General features: G+C 41.6%; 1 protein-coding gene across 1 annotated transcript in view; it reads left to right on the forward strand.

The window, feature by feature from the left end:
* Positions 1–2,083: 2,083 nt before the first annotated feature.
* The window catches only part of LOC139381534 (cilia- and flagella-associated protein 46), an 89,263-nt gene continuing 72,792 nt past the window's right edge, over positions 2,084–18,554 (forward strand). Inside the window, exons 1-12 of the mRNA XM_071125155.1 lie at positions 2,084–2,132; positions 2,224–2,327; positions 10,547–10,678; positions 13,305–13,369; positions 14,383–14,547; positions 14,735–14,858; positions 15,051–15,145; positions 16,347–16,508; positions 16,774–16,873; positions 17,417–17,518; positions 17,842–18,032; positions 18,128–18,356. Of these exons, the coding sequence (XP_070981256.1) occupies positions 2,084–2,132; positions 2,224–2,327; positions 10,547–10,678; positions 13,305–13,369; positions 14,383–14,547; positions 14,735–14,858; positions 15,051–15,145; positions 16,347–16,508; positions 16,774–16,873; positions 17,417–17,518; positions 17,842–18,032; positions 18,128–18,356 (1,518 nt within the window). The remainder of the gene's footprint in view (positions 2,133–2,223; positions 2,328–10,546; positions 10,679–13,304; positions 13,370–14,382; positions 14,548–14,734; positions 14,859–15,050; positions 15,146–16,346; positions 16,509–16,773; positions 16,874–17,416; positions 17,519–17,841; positions 18,033–18,127; positions 18,357–18,554) is intronic.

Here is an 18,554-nt window from a genome sequence, read left to right on the forward strand (position 1 = left end):
ACATGAGTTACTACAGCGCAATGGGACAAGGAAATCGCGGCTGGACAAACCTTCCCTTAACTCGGAGGACACTGGGCCAATTGTGCGTCACCTCATGGGTCTCCCTGTCGTGGCCAGCACGGGTCTCGAACCAACATCTGTAGCAACGCAGTTTGCACTGCGATGCAGTGTCTTAGACTGCTGCACCACTCAGGAGGCTCCATCCACAAAGTTTTTTATGCTTATCAATTGCCTTGCACAAAGTATCAAAATACTAAAAAACTACACAGGACTCTTAAAGAATTTCATTTGAATGTTAATTGTATTTTTTTGATTTCAGAAACAATGAGAAAATATGTTAAAATAAATAATGAAATGTTAATTATATAAAGCAGCCCGTGTAATCATCTGCCAGAGAGTAGCCCCAATCGGCCCGTGCCAGATACCTGACACCAGAATCGTCCCGAGCTCAGCACGCCCAGCACCCCTACGAGTCTACACACTAATGCCAAATAGCCTAAAATGAAAGAAAAACCTCAATGTAGTCTATAGATATAAATTGCACAATAATTAAACATTTTTTGGACTGTAAGGTATTATTTTTTTTTAAAGTCAATCCACACATCACTAGGCCTACAGCAGATGTTAATAACATTCTCTGAAGATTGTGATTCCTCACTGCAGGAACTATACAATGCCTTTGGAAAGTATTCAGACTCCTTGACTTTTTCCAGATTTTGTTATGTTACAGCCCTATTCTAAAATGTATTAAATGTTTTTTTCCCCCTCAATCTACACACAATACCCCATAATGACAAGGCAAAAACAGATTTAGCAACATACATAAGTATTCAGACCCTTTACTCAGTACTTTGAAGCACCTTCAGGTTTTTAGTCACCTCCCTGACCAAGGCCCTTCTCCCCCAATTGCTCAGTATGGCCGGGCGGCCAGCTCTACGAGAAGCCTTGGTGATTCAAAACTTCTTCCATTTAAGAATGATGGAAGCCACTGTGTTCTTTGTGACCTTCAATGCTGCAGAAATGTTTTGGTACCCTTCACCAGATCTGTGCCTCGACACAATCCTGTCTCAGAGATCTACGGACAATTCCTTCGACCTCATGGCTTAGTTTTTGCTCTGACATTCACTATCAACTGTGGGACCTTTTATAGACAGGTATGTGCCTTTCCAAATCATGTCCAAAACAATTGATTTTACAACAGGTGGACTCCAATCAAGTTGTGGAAACATTTCAAGGATAATCAATGGAAACAGGATGCATCTGAGCTCAATTTCGAGTCTCATAGCAAAGGGTCTGAATACTTATGTCAATAAGGAATTTGTGTTTGAATTCTTTGTAATTTTGCAAAGAATTAAAAAAAACAACATTTTTTTGCTTTGTCATTATGGGGTATTGTGTGTAGGTTGCTGAGTTAATTATTTTTTTTTTTTTTTACATCTATGTAATTCATTTTACAATAAGGCTGTAACCTAAGAACATGTGGAAAAAGTAAAGGGGTCTGATTACTTTCTGAAGGCACTAGCGCCTCGGGGAGAGACTTTTTCTGGCCCACGTAATTATGTAGTGCGTTCATATTTTGTTTTGTTTTTTTGCAGCCCATCTAATTATTTGTTGAGGTAAAACTTTATTTGAACTCACATGTCACAATCTGACATGATGGCAGTAAAATTGGTTGGCTTACATTAGATATTTGCCATTTTTACATGGTTTTAGGTAGCCTACATTTTTAAGCGCTACTGAACGAAGAGCGATTTGTGAGCCAAATGATCATCTTTTTTAAACGAATGGAGCCAAATGAACCGGCTCATTTAGAGTCGCTTCCGCCGTTACTTGTTGCTAAGATACACTCCCAATGTCCTAACCACAACAAGCAACAAGCTTAGTAGTGGTGCGACAGGAGACGCAAAAACTTGTCAGTAAGGCAAAGTATTTAGCTAGTAGTATCTATTAAAGTAGTACGAGTGAGATATAAATAACTTACCAGGTTAATTAACGTTATGTTAACTAGCAAACTAGTTCTTTGCTAAAGCTTGCCGGGCCCGCCTAATTCTAGCACAGCAACCACCTGTCAAGACTGAGCATCATGGATCTTCACATTCGCCAGTATTTGACCAAGGCACGTCAACAAAAAGGTAACACACTACTAGCTAGTTTCTTAGCTATCTAAATAGTTGACTGATAGTGTTGTTGAACACGTTTCATATCGTGTGGTTTTGTCTTTAGACACTGATGCGCTGAATGCAGCCTATGACATGATCAGAGAGGGGTCAGATACGCGATGCTTCTGCCCGGAGTTGTACGTTCTGTGCGCAGAACAAGCCCTACAGGTAGGCCTATGATGTGCTATAATGTTGCAAACAATTCTATTAGCTACAGTGTTACATTGTTGTTACATTGTTGTTACATTGTTGCATTGTTACCATTGTAAGCCAGGTAGTTAACTAGTGTTCGCTACAATCATGCAGTGGTGATTTTAATCTTGTTGGTGCAACCCCCCCCCCCCCCCCATTTTTTTTTTTGAGATGCATGCCAGCAAAGCCACCACACAACACTAAACAATACATGAATTGTACTATAATGGTGACAAACGTTGCCCACAAAGTAATAGGGCCTACATAAAGCTGTCCCAACCTCAGAGCTTTCTTTTCAGGACCATGGAGTGAATCCATACCACCTAGCTATCAGCGGTGCCTTGTCTGGCAGCGAAACAGTTCGGAAACAGTTCAGTTGATATGGCTGACTTGGGCCAGGATGTACAAACTATGGCATAAGGGAATGATGAGCGGATAAGTGGAAATGTGTAATTTCAATGGGCCATTCTTACAGTATTCTCCCTGCACACCAAGTCAAAACCGTAGGATAAATAAAGGGGCATATAAGCAGACAATGAAAGCTCTTACAATATTCAATTATGACATTTCTCTAAAACAGGCTATTGGCTACATGTACAAGCGATTCGGGGGCATTCCCTGAGTCTCTTTACTGTGTCGCCACCATACTCAACGCTAGGTACAAGGACTACTTTGATGCAGACAAGAAACAGGGTTTACGTGAAATGTTAGACACAGCTGGACAAGATGGAAACAAGTAGTCTGACAGTCCCGGTCACAACAGGCAATCACAAAGATTTTGCGTTCGTTTCTCTCACCTCCTCTGCCCCCTTTGTGCAGGCTGCTTCCACCTTTATCCCCAAGCACTCATTGGCTTAACGACTCACAGCCTTTCCTCGTTGGGGCAGGAAGTCCATATGAGGCTTGGGGGTGGAGCCAGCTACCTGCAAGATATCCCTCAATTATCACTCTACACCTCTCCCTGTCGACTGCCACAGTGTGTTAACTATTTAACTGTACTAGAATGCTTAAAAGCCGCTAACATTTTTAAATATCGGGTATCGGTATCGGGTTTTTGGCAAGAAAAATATTGGATATCGATATCGGCCAAAAATGTAATATCCCTAAATATAATGTGTATGTATACAGTACCAGTCAAAAGTTTGGACACACCTACTCATTTAAGGGTTTTTCTTTATTTGTACTATTTTCTACATTGTAGAATAATAGTGAAGACATCAAAACTATGAAATAACACATATGGAATCATGTAGTAACCCAAAAAGTGTTAAACAAATCAATATATATTTATATTTTAGATTCTTCAAAGTAGCAACCCTTTGCCTTGATGACAGCTTTGCACACGCTTGGCATTCTCTCAACCAGCTTCATGAGGAATGCTTTTTCAACAGTATTGAAGGAGTTTCCACATATGCTGAGCACTTGATGTCTACTTTTCCTTCACTCTGCTGTCCAACTCGTCCCAAACCATCTCAATTGGGTTGATTTCAGGTTATGGTGGAGGCCAGGTCATCTGATGCAGCACTCCATCACTCTCCTTTAGGGTTAAATAACCCTTAAACAGCCTGGAGGTGTGTCTTGGGTCATTGTACTGTTGAAAAACAAGTGATAGTCCCACTAAGTGCAAACCAGATGGGATGGCATATCGCTGAAGAATGCTGTGGTAGCCATGCTGGTTAAGTGTGCCTTGAATTCCAAATAAATCACTGACAGTGTCACCAGCAAATAACCATCACACCTCCTCCTCCATGCTCCCCGGTGGGAACCACAAATGCGGAGATCATCCCTTCACCTACTCTGCTTCTCACAAAGACACGGCAGTTGGAACCAAATATCTCCAATTTGGACTCACCAGACCCAAGGACATATTTCCACCAGTTTAATATCCATTGCTTGTGTTTCTTGGTCCAAGCAAGTCACTTCTTCTTATTGGTGTCCTTTAGTAGTGGTATCTTTGCAGCAATTTGACCATGAATGCCTGATTCATGCAGTCTCCTCTGGACAGTTGATGTTGAGATGTGTCTGTTACTTGAACTCAGTGAAGCATTTATTTGGACTGCAATTTCTGAGGCTGGTACCTCTGCTGCAGTGGATAAGTTCATTAGAGAACTCTGGATCTTCCTTTCTTGTGATCGTCCTCATGAGAGCCAGTTTCATCACAGTGCTTGATGGTTTTTGCGACTGCACTAGAAGCAACTTTCAAAGTTCTTGAAATGTTCCACATTGACTGACCTTCATGTCTTAAAGTAATGATGGACTGTAATTTCTCTTTGCTGATTGGAGCTGTTCTTTCCATAATATGGACTTGGTCTCTACCAAATAGTGCTATCTTCTGTATACCACCCCTACCTTGTCACAACACAACTGATTGGCTCAAACGCATTAAGAAGGAAAGAAAGTCCACAAATATACTTTAAGGCCCACCTGTTAATTGAAATGCGTTCCAGGTGACTACCTTGTGAAGCTGTTTGAGAGAATGCCAAGAGTGTGCAAAGCTGTCATCAAGGCAAAGGGTTGCTACTTTGAAGAATCTAAAATATAAATATATATTGATTTGTTTAACACTTTTTGGGTTACAACATGATCCCATATGTGTTATTTCATAGTTTAGATGTCTTCACTATTATTCTACATTGTAGAAAATAGTAAAAAAAATAAAGAAAAACCCTTGAGTGAGTAGGTGTGTCCAAACTTTTGACTGGTACTGTATATATTTTTTTAGCTAAACAGTTGTCTCAGAAGAGGTGGGGTTTAGCCCCAGCCGCCCTGAATGATGGGTCGCCAATACAATCATCTCCCTAATCCCACATTCCATATGTGTCTAACTTTTCTTTCTGTGCTTAGCGCAGTCATGTCATGGTTGTTGGTATTAAAAGGATATAGTTAAGTTTAGGCTTCTCTATAAAACGTTTCTATTTAAGGTCAGGAAGTAGGCTATTTACTTTGAACAAGATTGAATATTCAACAATGACATATACGCAAACAATGGCTGATGATGCACTACCCAATGATTCAAAAACTGATGATGCACTACCCAATTTCGAAATTGCACCTTGTCCATTAAACTATTACAACTTTCAAGTGTACGGACTGAGTTCCTTAAAAAAAAAAAAAAAAGTTTGTCAACCACTGGAAAGGGGGATAAGCCGTATCTGGCTGTGCAGAATATGGAATTGATCCGCACACCTGTTACATTAAATGCAACATCTAAATTCAATAGAGTGCATGTTGTAAGGGCTCTCTTTCAGTATAATGATGATGGAACTGTCATATGCTCACTTGATTGAGGATTTAGTCTGTGCTTGAGACTGATAGCATTGAGAAAGATGTCGGCAGCAGTTTTGTGTTGAATTGCTGTACATCAACCAATCAATCAAATGTATTTATAAAGCACTTCTTACATCAGCTGATGTCACAAAGTGCTGTACAGAAACCCTGCCCCCAAACAGCAAGCAATGCAGGTGTATAAGCACGGTGGCTAGGAAAAACTCCCTAGAAAGGTCAGAACCTAGGAAGAAACCTAGAGAGGAACCAGGCTATAAGGGGTGGCCAGTCCTCTTCTGGCTGTGCCGGGTGGAGATTATAACAGAACATGGCCAAGATATTCAAATGTTCATAGATGACCAGCAGGGTCAAATAATATGTCAGTTGGCTAAATGTCAGTTGGCTTTTCGTAGCCGATCATTCAGAGTATCTATACCGCTCCTGGTGTCTCCAGAGAGTTGAAAACAGCAGGTCTGGGATAAGGTAGCATGTCCAGTGAACAGGTCAGGGTTCCATAGCCGCAGGCAGATCAGTTGAAATTGGAGCAGCAGCACAACCAGGTGGACTGGGGACAGCAAAGTGTCATCAGGCCAGGTAGTCCTGAGGCATGGTCCTAGGGCTCAGGTCCTCCGAGAGAGAGAGAGAGAGAGAGAGAATACTTAAATTCACACACAGAACACCGGATAAAACAGGAGAAATACTCCAGATATAACAGACGGACCCTAGCCCCCGACACATAAACTATTGCAGCATAGATACTGGAGACTGAGATAGGAGGGGTAGGGAGACATTGTGGCCTCGTCTGACGATACCCCCGGGCAGGGCCAAACAGGCAGGATATAACCCCACCCACTTTGCCAAAGCACAGACCCCACACCACTAGAGGGATATCTTCATCCACCAACTTACTATCCTGAGATAAGGCTGAGTATAGCCCACAAAGATCTCCCCCACGGCACGAACCCAAGGGGGTGCGCCAACCCGGACAGGAAGATCACGTCAGTGACTCAACCCACTCAAGTCATGCACCCCTTCTAGGGACTGCATGGAAGAGCACCAGTAAGCCAGTGACTCAGCCCCTGTAATAGGTTTTGAGGCAGAGAATCCCAGTGGAGAGAGGGGAACCGGCCAGGCAGAGACAGCAAGGGCGGTTAGTTGCTCCAGTGCCTTTCCGTTCACCTTCACACTCCTGGGCCATACTACACTCAATCATATGACCCACTGAAGAGATGAGTCTTCAGTAAAGACTTAAAGGTTGAGACCGAGTTTGCGTCTCTCACATGGGTAGGCAGACTATTCCATAAAAAATGGAGCTCTATAGGAGAAAGCCCTGCCTCCAGCTGTTTGCTTAGAAATTCTAGGGACAATTAGGAGGCCTGCATCTTGTGACCGTAGCGTACGTGTAGGTATGTACGGCAGGACCAAATCAGAGAGATAGGTAGGAGCAAGCCCATGTAATGCTTTGTAGGTTAGGAGTAAAACCTTGAAATCAGCCCTTGTTTTGACAGGAAGCCAGTGTATGGAGGCTAGCACTGGAGTAATATGATCACATTTTTTGGTTCTAGTCAGGATTCTAGCAGTATTTAGCACTAACTGAAGTTTATTTAGTGCTTTATCCAGGTAGCCGGAAAGTAGAGCATTGCAGTAGTCTAACCTAGAAGTAACAAAAGCATGGATGAATTTTTCTGCATCATTCTTGGACAGAAAGTTTCTGATTTTTGCAATGTTACGTAGATGGAAAAAAGCTGTCCTTGAAACAGTCTTGATGTGTTCGTCAAAAGAGAGATCAGGGTCCAGAGTAACACCGAGGTCCTTCACAGTTTTATTGACACAGCTGTGTGTCATCCGCATAGCAGTGAAAGTTAACATTATGTTTTCGAATGACATCCCCAAGAGGTAAAATATGTAGTGAAAACAATAGTGGTCCTAAAACGGAACCTTGAGGAACACCAAAATTTACAGTTGATTTGTCAGAGGACAAACCATTCACAGAGACAAACTGATATCTTTCCATCAGATAAGATCTAAACCAGGCCAGAACTTGTCCGTGTAGACCAATTTGGGTTTCCAATCTCTCCAAAAGAATGTGGTGATCGATGGTATCAAAAGCAGCACTTAGGTCTACGAGCACAAGTACAGATGCAGAGCCTCGGTCTGATGCCATTAAGAGGTCATTTACCACCTTCACACGTGCAGTCTCAGTGCTATGATGGGGTCTAAAACCAGACTGAAGCATTTCGTATACATTGTTTGTCTTCAGGAAGGCAGTGAGTTGCTGCGCAACAGCTTGTAGGCTGCAGGCCAGGCAGAAAACAGTTTTCAACCAGCGATTGAGTTTTGAGACTCTGCTTTAGAGCTCATCACTCCCCCTAACTGGGAGGGTGCCAGAGACAATTACTCGATGCCGACACATCTTTCTAGCTGATTTACTCATTGAAGCTATGTTGCGCTTGGTGACCTCTGACTGTTTCATTCTAACATCATTGGTGGCAACGTGGATAACAATATCCCTCTACTCTCTACCCTACATTTAGGCTACTCTATTTGCCATTTCCTTTGGTTCACAGGAGTGTATTGTTGGTCCAGATATAACCATGTCCACATTATTTAGGGCAGTATTCAGACTTGACTTTGAGCGTAACTCAGACTTTCAAGTGAATCATTCATTGATGTCAAAGGGAGACTCGCAGATGTCAAGTCTCTGAATACCGCACTTACTGTGTACAGTCCTGGTATACCCGAAATAGGACATTGAAGTGTTCAAAACATCAGATTTGATATGATCTCACTGTGTTTTTACACTGACCGAGTAGGTAACTCAGGTGAGTTGGAACATTGCTGCAGGGGCTTGCTTCTATTCAGCCACAAGCATTAGTGAGGTCGGGCACTGATGTTGGGCGATTTAGGCCTGGCTCGCAGTCGGAGTTCCAATTCACCCCAAGGTGTTCGATGGGATTGAGGTCAGGGCTCTGTGCAGGCCAGTCAAGTTCTTCCACACCAATCTCGACAAACCATTTCTGTATGGACCTCGCTTTGTGCACGAGGGCATTGTCATTCTGAAACAGAAAATGGCCATGGAAACCCATTTCATGAATCTCCCGAGTGACTGAGTAATGAAGTGGCTGTACATCATTTGAAAAACGTTTAAATGAATAGAATCACAGTTTGCTGAGTAATTGACTGAAATCCACTACAATTGTGTTTATTTTCCACTTCGATGGCGAACTTTCTGTACTGCTAACATTCACTTCCAATCATTTTTGCTCGTATTGCTAGTCCTATTGTTTCTAATTCTTCCACATTTATGCAAATGTTTATGGGATATTACAATCCTCTTGTCTTAATCTGTATATTTTCATCCTAGCCTGTAAACTAATCCTGCCTGGCAGATCTTAATGTGCCTTTAGCTTCTACCAAGCCCCATTCCTCTCTTACGTAATCTCAACAGCCATTAGAGTGTTATATGATGCAGAAGGGAGTAGCCTATATTGTTTATTAAATAAAAAGTTAACACATCAAAATACTGTTTAATTCCTAATGAGCCATCCTTGTTTACAGCAATTAGAGACTCAGGCTAATGACAAATATGTTGTGGTTAAGATGAGCTGAGATGTATGTTGTTTATATATGGGTCAGGGTGGATAGCACAGAAGAGGTCGGTGTGAATAAGAATCACATTTGTCTTTTGCTCAGAGATCCATGGGCCATAAAGAATGGTTGAATAATGCTTAATTCTCAGGCATGTAGCCTACATGCTTCACAAGATTAAGCATTATTCATATGAACCCTTTCAGAAGGCTTACGGGAAATCCCAACAAAGACTCATCATGATTGTATGCTTTACCCCAGAGAAACACGTGCCATAAGAATGATTGAATACACCAAACTGAATATTTACAGTGCCTTCGGAAAGTATTCAGACCCCTTGACTTTTTCCACATTTTGTTACATTACAGCCTTATTCTAAAATGGATTACACTGTTTTTTGTCCTCATCAATCTACAAACAATATCCCATAATGACAAAACAAAATGTTTTTTTTTGTTTGTTTAAAAAAAAAAAAATGTTGTGCTAATTTATAAAATAAAAAATAAACAATGACTTTTACATAAGTATTCAGACCCTTTACTCAGTACTTTATAGAAGCACATTTGACAGCTATTATAGCATCAAGTCTTATTTGGTATGAGCTTGGCACACCTGTATTTGGGGAGTTTCTCCCATTATTCTCTGTAGATCCGCTTAAGCTCTGACAGGTTGGATGGGGAGCGTTGCTGCACAGCCATTTTCAGGTCTCTCCAGAGATGTTTGATCGGGTTCTGGTCCGGTCTCTGGTTGGGCCACTCAAGGACATTCAGAGACTTGTCCTGAAACCACCCCTGCATTGTCTTGGCTGTGTGCTTAGGGTTGTTGTCCTGTTCGAAGGTAAACCTTCGCCCCCAGTCTGAGGTCCTGAGCGCTCTGGAGCAGGTTTTCATCAAGGATCTCTGTACTTTGCTCCGTTCATCTTTCCCTTGATCCTGACTAGGTTTCCTCCAGACGTGATGCCAAGAGTTCAATCTGGGCTTCATCAGACCAGAGAATCTTGTTTACCATCGTCTGAGAGTCCGAGAGTCCAAGCGGGCTGTCATGTGCCTTTTACTGATGATTGGCTTCTCTCTGGCCACTCTACCATAAAGGCCTTATTGATGGAGTGCTGCAGAGATGGTTGTTCTTCTGGAAGGTTTTCCAATCTCCACTTTGTCATTATTAATCATTTTTTGAATCTGGCTGTAACGTAACAAAATGCGGAAAGGGGTCTGAATACTTTCTGAATGCACTATAAATAAATCAACATTGAACTCCGATTTCAGTCAACTTGTTGAATTACAGATTAAAAGTAGAATACTGTTTGAAAACAGCATATTTCAGTGTATGTTTTGTGTTTTTAGCTGGGATGTGCAGATATCAGCCGAGACTGCCTAATGATGTACTTTGAAGGGAAACCCCCAGCCAATCAATTCCTGTGTCGAGCGTACCTCTGTCAGGGCCAGCTGGAGTCTCCACAGAGCTTTGGGAGTGTGGTGAGGACAAACACGACTAAAAGTCTACTAGTTTGTGGTTGTTCAGCAATGTTTGATCGTCTAAGTGTATCTTTTCTGCTAACCATTGGTTTGACATTTTATAATGGATGAACAGAGACAACCTTTGTGACTCTAGCAGCACTGTCTGTATTTTCCCATAGAACCAGCAGCTTAGCACTGGTTCCTCTGCTCTGACCTCTGCATACTTCCATATGAGGCTCTGGGCCCGGTTGCATAAAACACCTTAAGTTAATATCCCCCTTATCTTTTCCTGAAAGTTTCCCTAACTTTAAGTCCATTGCACAAAACATTTTAAGGTGAATTTCCCTCTTAAAATAAGTGAAAAAGTTAAGGGTACCCATGAGGTCCCTTAACTGCTTAATTCAGTATGGATATCAATGTAAACAGCAGTGGTATAAAGTACTTCAGAAAAAAATACTTTAAAGTAATACTTAAGTAGATTTTTAGTCTATCTGTACTTTACTTTATATATTTTTTTGACAACTTTTACTTCACTACATTCCTAAATAAAATAATGTAATTTTTACTCCATACATGTTTCCCTGACACCAAAAGTACCCCTTACATTTTGAATGCTTAGCAGGACAGGAAAATAGTCCAATTCACACACTTATCAAGAGAACATGCCTGGTCATCCCTACTGCTTCTGATCTGGCGGACTCACTAAACACAAATGCTTTTTTTGTAAATTATGTGTGTTGGAGTGTGCCCCTGCCTATCCGCAAATGTAAAAAAAAAATAACAATTGTGCCATCTGGTTTGCTTAATATAAGAAATTTAAAATTATTTTTTACTTTTGATACTTAAGTATATTGGAATATTACATTTACTTTTGATACTTAAGTATATTTAAAAACAAATACTTTTTGACTTTTACTCAAATAGAATTTTACTGGGTGAATTTCACTTTTACTTGAGTAATTTTCTATTAAGGTTTCTTTACTTTTACTCAAGTATGGTAATTAGGTACTTTTTCCACCACTAGTTAACAGCATTTGTTGAGGTGAATGTTGCTTTCATCTGCTCTGGTTACAAAAGGAAAACATCAACCAGCTACCTACTTAGCTATTTTGCTATCTAACAAAATGAAAGCAATCTACTTGAGAGAAGTTTAGTCCGTGAAATCAGGCCGTCTCCATGGAAACCAGATACTCTTTCTAACATACATGCCTTTAAACTACCATAAGTATGCCCTTAAGTATGCCCTTGACTAAGGAAATATTTGAGGGGCTCTATGCAACGCCCTTAAGCAATTGCCTTAGGTAAGGGAACATTATGCAACATCATAAAACATCTTTCTCTAAAAAGTTTCATTAACTTTAAGTCAGTTGCACAAAACATTTTAAGGCAAATTTCTCCCTTAAATTAAGGGCCCGGTTTCATACAACATGGCTATAAAACCCTTAAATTATGACCTTACTTAAGGAAATGTTTGAGGGCCTCTATGTAACACCCTTACACAAAAGTGTTTCTCTTAAGGGTTTACCTTTAATAAATAATTTTCCTATACCCTAAGGCAACTGTGTAAGGGTTTTGCATAAAGCCCCTCAAACATTTCCTTAAGCAAGGGCCCCATGCACAGCTGTGAGCTACAAAGTCCTTTTATCCCTCTTTTATTCCTCTTTTTTTCTCCTCTTATTTTTTACCTCTATTTTTAAAACAAAACACCACGAATTCATGTCGGGAAAAGCAAAAAGGTGAAACTAACCGTTCTGATAAAAACCTTAGGGCATTCAGCCTCGGGTGATGCCCTGCTGACCACACCCTTCTTCCTTGTTCCTGGCCTGCCCTGCCTCTTCCACTAATCCAATTGTTTCTTATGGACAGAAAAGAGCAGAGGCTCTGAGCTGTCCGATCAGGTCCATTGTCTACTTGAGCATTAAGCAAGGGCATTATTTTAAAGGTTTTACGGTAGTTTTATGGTAGTTTGAAGGCATGTAAGCAGAAAGAGTATCTGGTTACCATAGAGACGACCTAATTCATTGACTGAAAGTCTCTTCAAAGAGATCACATTTATTTTTGATGATTGCAAAATAGAAGTTGTACGTCCAAGACAGGAGAAACGAATTGATTCAGAAGATGATAATAATAACGTGTTTCCTCAACTTGTTTCTATGACTTTCTAGGAAGCAAAGCTAATTTACAGAGTAGGTAGCTAGCTAGCCAGCTAGCTTTGTAGCCATGGATTGTGCACCTTCCATTGTTTAGCTATGTAGCTAGCTAGATATCTATTTAGCTGGTGGATGTTTTGCTTTTGAAACCAGGGCAAAGGGAAGAAACATTCCCCTCCACAAATTCTGTTTACATTGAGCTCCGTAATGAATGAAGCACGTACGGGACCTCATGGGCACCCTTAACCTTTTCACTTCATTTAAGGGGGAAATGCACCTTGAAATGTTTTGTGCAACTTTAAGGGAAAAGATAAGGGGGAAATTTACTTAAAATATGTTATGCAACCAGGCCCAGATCCCAAGCTATGATATAAATACGATGAATGACTCGTATAACATACATCTATAGTGTTCATAATGTTATTCCTCCTCTGCCTGTCTGTTATTGTGACCCCCCCCCCCCCCCCCTTTCATACTCATTATTTCACTCTTAGGAGGAGATTGAAAAGGCTGTGATTTATTTTCTGAAGGCTATTGAGATTTCAAAGGTCAAACCAAGGTATGCAATCTAACATGAGTCATTTTCCTGTTTTTATCGTTGACCAAAGTGAGCCGTACCCACACTCTTTGTGACAGAAAAGTTGAATTATTTATTTGATATGTGGTCCGTCTTTCATATTGTCTAGCACAAAGTGGCATCATGTCAGTCTATGTTCAAATAGATCATAGAGGGGAAATATTCACAGGAGGACGACAGGCTTAGGTGGGGAGTATGGTGGATGAAGGTTTACTCTGTTTCTGCGGCACAGAAATATCCAGGAGTGGGAGACTTAGTTAAAATGTAGGCCTTTTTTCGATATAGTTCATCTCTTGGTGTGTAAACATACGATACAAATATGAAGTTGCTCTTAAGATTCATATTTGTTTCACCCTAAGGGTGAAATGGCTAGCCATAAGCAAATAGCAAAGCAATAAGAATATCAAATGTAATTATCTACTGGCTTATATGCCTTGTGACTGTACACAGATATGTTATGAGATTTATGCAAAAAGGCTCTACAGACAGTAAGAGGTGCATTATTAAGTCATAATATCATATAGGGCCCACAGAGATCTTATTAAATTACAGATCTAATATGTAATTATATGTGTCAATGAAGGGCTGCCGGAACAATCCCAATTAAGACCAAAGGGAATGACTAACACAGCCCAGACTAAAGTACTCCTTCATCCCAGGAGGATAAATTAGTTCCAATTATGTTAGAAAAACTACAGTAATCTCTGCACCCTTTTTAGTTGATAAATTCCACCCCCGTGGCCTGTAAGCCAGTAATGGCTGTACTCCAAATGGAGATTTACCATAGGGCTTTCACTCGTTGAAAGACTGTTATACTGTACTGTGTACATACATTGTCAATTTATAGGAATTTTCATCCCCAAGTCAACACTTGGCCTAAATTAAAATGTACTGTATAACTTTCCAAAAAATCAGATAGTGTTTTTCTGCTGTGTAAATTATTGATCTCAACAACAGGTTTTCTTCTTTCTCTCATACTCTTTACGTTCGTGTAGATACCACTTTTTGGTGTTCAATGCTTCAGTGCTCTACTTCCAGATGGTCCGGCCGCTCCTGCGGTCCGGGCCACGCCAGCACCTGGTGCCCACCCTCACTCAGGTGGTCAAGGCACTGGAGGAGGTTGGGGAACAAGACTACAGTTGGAGAGCTCAGCTCATGATGTAGGTGGCTCTAACTGTCATACTTTGTCTCATCATACAGTAACAATCAGTAATGCCAAATGTCCCTCAATTATGACACTGAACATTTACGAATCAAGATTAAAAAAAAAAAAATAGATTTCAGTACAACGATTTGTATTGAGGTGCAGAGTATAGTGATTGTTGTATCCATTGTCTCTACAAGCAGGCACCTTGTCGAATGCCTTGTGGATGCTGGGAAAGGGAAAGAAGCTTCTAGTTTTGCCAAGGCCACCTCAGACTTCATAGAGTCGCATATCCCTGACCTGTATCCAAAGATATTTTCCCTACAGGTAAAGCCTCTTTTTTTGTTGTTGTTATGTGCTGACTAAAGTCATGAACTCCTTTTCGGATGTGGTGTCAGGGTCTGGAAAGACACAACTAGGGTCTCCCTTGTTTTGACTGTCTTTGGGTAGAGCATGGTTATATGTGGGGTTAAACTGGGTCGTTCTATTTATCTACTAATACAATTACGTTACTCCTAGGTACGACACAAGCTATTTGACTTCACTAAAACCCCCCAAAAAACAGAAGCAAGTCCTGTTTTATCAGTCATCTACAAAATGCAGAAGCTCAAACAGTAAGTGTTTCCCCCCCTTTATCTAAAATTATATTATTTTGTTTAATCAACTTAAGAGTTCTTTGTCACTTAACTTTTCCATGACCAGTTGAGCGTCTTCGTAGGCTCAATGTTTTTTTGCAGCAACACATCCCAGGAGATTAGTGTGTTTCTTTTCCAACTATGGATGTATTCTGTATCTTCATTTATGAGACTGAAAAGCAATAACCACAATAACCGTTAACAAGTTGAAGCTAAATATTTTGAAAGTGCTTTTGGGATTAGATTGTGATGTGCATATTGATAATCTTTTCATTTGAAAATGCATTTGAAGAATCATACTGCCGCCACTGTTATTTTTTTCCAAAGTTGTTTGCAAGAAGCAAAAAGCTTTGATATCATTTTTTGCAGCCATACACATTGTGCTTTTTAAAGACTAAAAGGTTATTGTTTGCTGTGGTATGTCTGTTTATTTGTTTGCCATGGTTTAATGAGTTGAGAGTGGGCAGTTCTTTATTAGTGGTCCTAAAGATCACATTGCATAAGTTGATTTGGACCCTCTGTACCCACTGGACCTAGGTCATTGGGTTAGTGACATGCTCTCTCTCAGGTAGACCCGGAGCATCTCAGAGGAGACAGGGTTATCTGTACCCACTGGACCTAGGTCATTGGGTTAGTGACATGCTCTCTCTCAGGTAGACCCGGAGCATCTCAGAGGAGACAGGGTTATCTGTACCCACTGGACCTAGGTCATTGGGTTAGTGACATGCTGTCTCTCAGGTAGACCCGGAGCATCTCAGAGGGGACAGGGTTATCTGTACCCACTGGACCTAGGTCATTGGGTTAGTGATATGCTGTCTCTCAGCTAGACCCTGAGCATCTCAGAGGGGACAAGGTTATTAGACCACTGATATTTATTGCACGTTAGTATGGCTTTTGGTACTACTGAGAGGAAGACCAGCGCCCTCTCCGCAGGCGTGTACTCTACATGTCAGACTATCTCACGGTTAACAAGCTGAGCTATAGACATGGGCAGCATGACTCATACCATCACCCAGACCCTACCATCATCATGATAATTATAAACAGTAGGTTAACGTGTGTGTGTGTGTGTGTGTGTGTGTGTGTGTGTGTGTGTGTGTGTGTGTGTGTGTGTGTGCGCATTTGCGCTTGTGCTTGTGTGCACTAATGTGCATGTGTGTGTTCATTCTGTGTTCCACAGTAAGGTTGATGACGTTTGCGAGGCCAGAAAAGAGGACGCTGCCAGGATTAAGGAGATTTTCCTGCTCCTTATGCATTCTGCTGCAGCCCAATCCCCTGTTATAGCGCGTGGCTCCAGCCCTTGTCTTGCAGAGAGCCCCTCACCCATCCCTCTAGCTGACAGGTCATCTCCTCTCCTGTTGCAATACTTACTATCATCACTACAATTGGCCTAGTAATTGCCTATATTTCGTTTGACTCTATTCACCTGTTGTTGAATTCATGTGAATTGAAATCTTCAACACCAATACAGTGGCTTCACATCTCAGTAGCATCAGTCTGAATATTACATGGCTAAATAGTTTTTACTCTTACATATGATCAAAGTAATTGTGAATGTCTTATGAATGTCTCACTAACCATGTTAATCTTATACATTGTTTCTAAAGAGTTGCCTTCCTCCTGGAGCTAGCCTTTCTGGCCTTGCAGTTGAAACATCACCAGATGGCAGCGGACTGTCTGAGTGAGCTGAAGACAACGGGAGTCACTGTGAGTGGCGGCCAATCACAGATAACTCTATTATCATGTCTCTATATTCCATATAGAGTAATGCAATTTTGCGAACACATGCACGTAAATTGACCCAATTTCTCAGTCGAGGTCTCGACATAAGACTTGATTAGCTAGAAGAGGCCCACATATTCCCTTTTACCATCAGTTGTATTTCTAATACACTCAGTAATTCTACATTACATGTGTGGGTGGAAATGGCTATTGGGTAACGATAAGAGTTAGACATACAACGTCTTCTACACTCTCACTTCGATACTGTGATTCAACTTGAGCCATCAGGCCCCTTTTCACAGAGCATCTCAAAGACATAATGCTGATCAAGGATCATTATTATGAAAATGTTATCATAATAAGTACGATTATGTACATGGGGGGGGGGGGGGGGGGGCTGATCCTGAATCAGCGCTCTACTCTGAGACACTGTGAATACACATGGCTGGTCTCACTATAATTTTGCAGTAGAAATGCCATGCTCCTTACCTGTTTTGGATTTCACTTTTTGAAATTCTCTATTTGTAGAGTGTTGGCCAGTGCATCATGATGGAGTGTGTCCAGTGTGACCTGGACCTCCAGAAGAAGCAGGAGGGGGGGATGAAGGACTACTCCAAAGCCAATGTGGAGGTGCCCTCTCCTGTGCATGAGTTAGCAGCGTTAATGTGCCTGTTTGCCACCCAGAACATATTACATTACATCAATACAGTGTTGACTGAGCTCAGAAGAGCCCAGCGCCTTTTACGCATTCATTCTTTTTACTGCAAACCAAGCTGTGGATGTCATTGGGAATGTGTGTTGTAGTATCATGATGTTACAGTATTATCTAATTATTATACTGTTGGCGCGATTCAATATATTTGATTGTTCTGCGCAACAGTGTTGCGCCATATTTAGTAGATTCTGTAGATGCATTAGGCAGTCCTTGCTGTAGTTGTTGCCTGGTCCCTTAGGCTCAGCTGAAGGTGATAGGCAGACTGGACAAGGTGCTGCAGAGTGCAGTAAGAGAGGGGGATGCCAAGGTGATGCAGGCGGTGTGTGCCTCACAGTGGAACACCTGTCTGCCCCTCCTTCAGCACAACCTCAGGAGAAATGTCAAGGGGGCGCTCCTCAAAGTGGCCCAAGTCCTGGAGGACACATACAGGTGACTACACACACACAGAGGCCATTATGTGTGTTTGTGCACTTTCATGCCTGCATGTGTGTCCAATCTAAAGTGTTAACTTTGTTCTCTCTCAGTGTGCAGCTGGAGATGCGCTGTCAGGTCCACAGTGAGCTGGCAGTGATCGAGGAGGAAGAGGGGAGGCTGGAGCCCGCTCTGCTTCACCTCCAGAGGGCCCTGCTGCTGGACGAGAGAGGGGTGCACCACGAGCGGCTCACCTCAGCCCTTAACCTTCTTCAGCTTCGCGGCACCCTATATCAGACCCCCAGCAGCACAGAGGACCAGGCTGCCATGCTCATCCAACAGGTCTGCGGACCCCTTACACTAAATACAAAGCAGGACTGGGGAGACTTGACCTTACTTGACTTACTGTAAGATGAAACCTGGCAGTAGGGTGAAGCAGGCATTAAATATAATTTCTGTGAAATATAAATTGTGATGTTCCTGATAGGCATGTTTGTTGTTGCCCGACTGTGATGAAAAGTACAACTATGATGATATGTC

The sequence above is a fragment of the Oncorhynchus clarkii genome, chromosome 23 (genome assembly GCF_045791955.1).
Source record: "Oncorhynchus clarkii lewisi isolate Uvic-CL-2024 chromosome 23, UVic_Ocla_1.0, whole genome shotgun sequence".
Taxonomy (NCBI): Eukaryota; Metazoa; Chordata; class Actinopteri; order Salmoniformes; family Salmonidae; genus Oncorhynchus; species Oncorhynchus clarkii.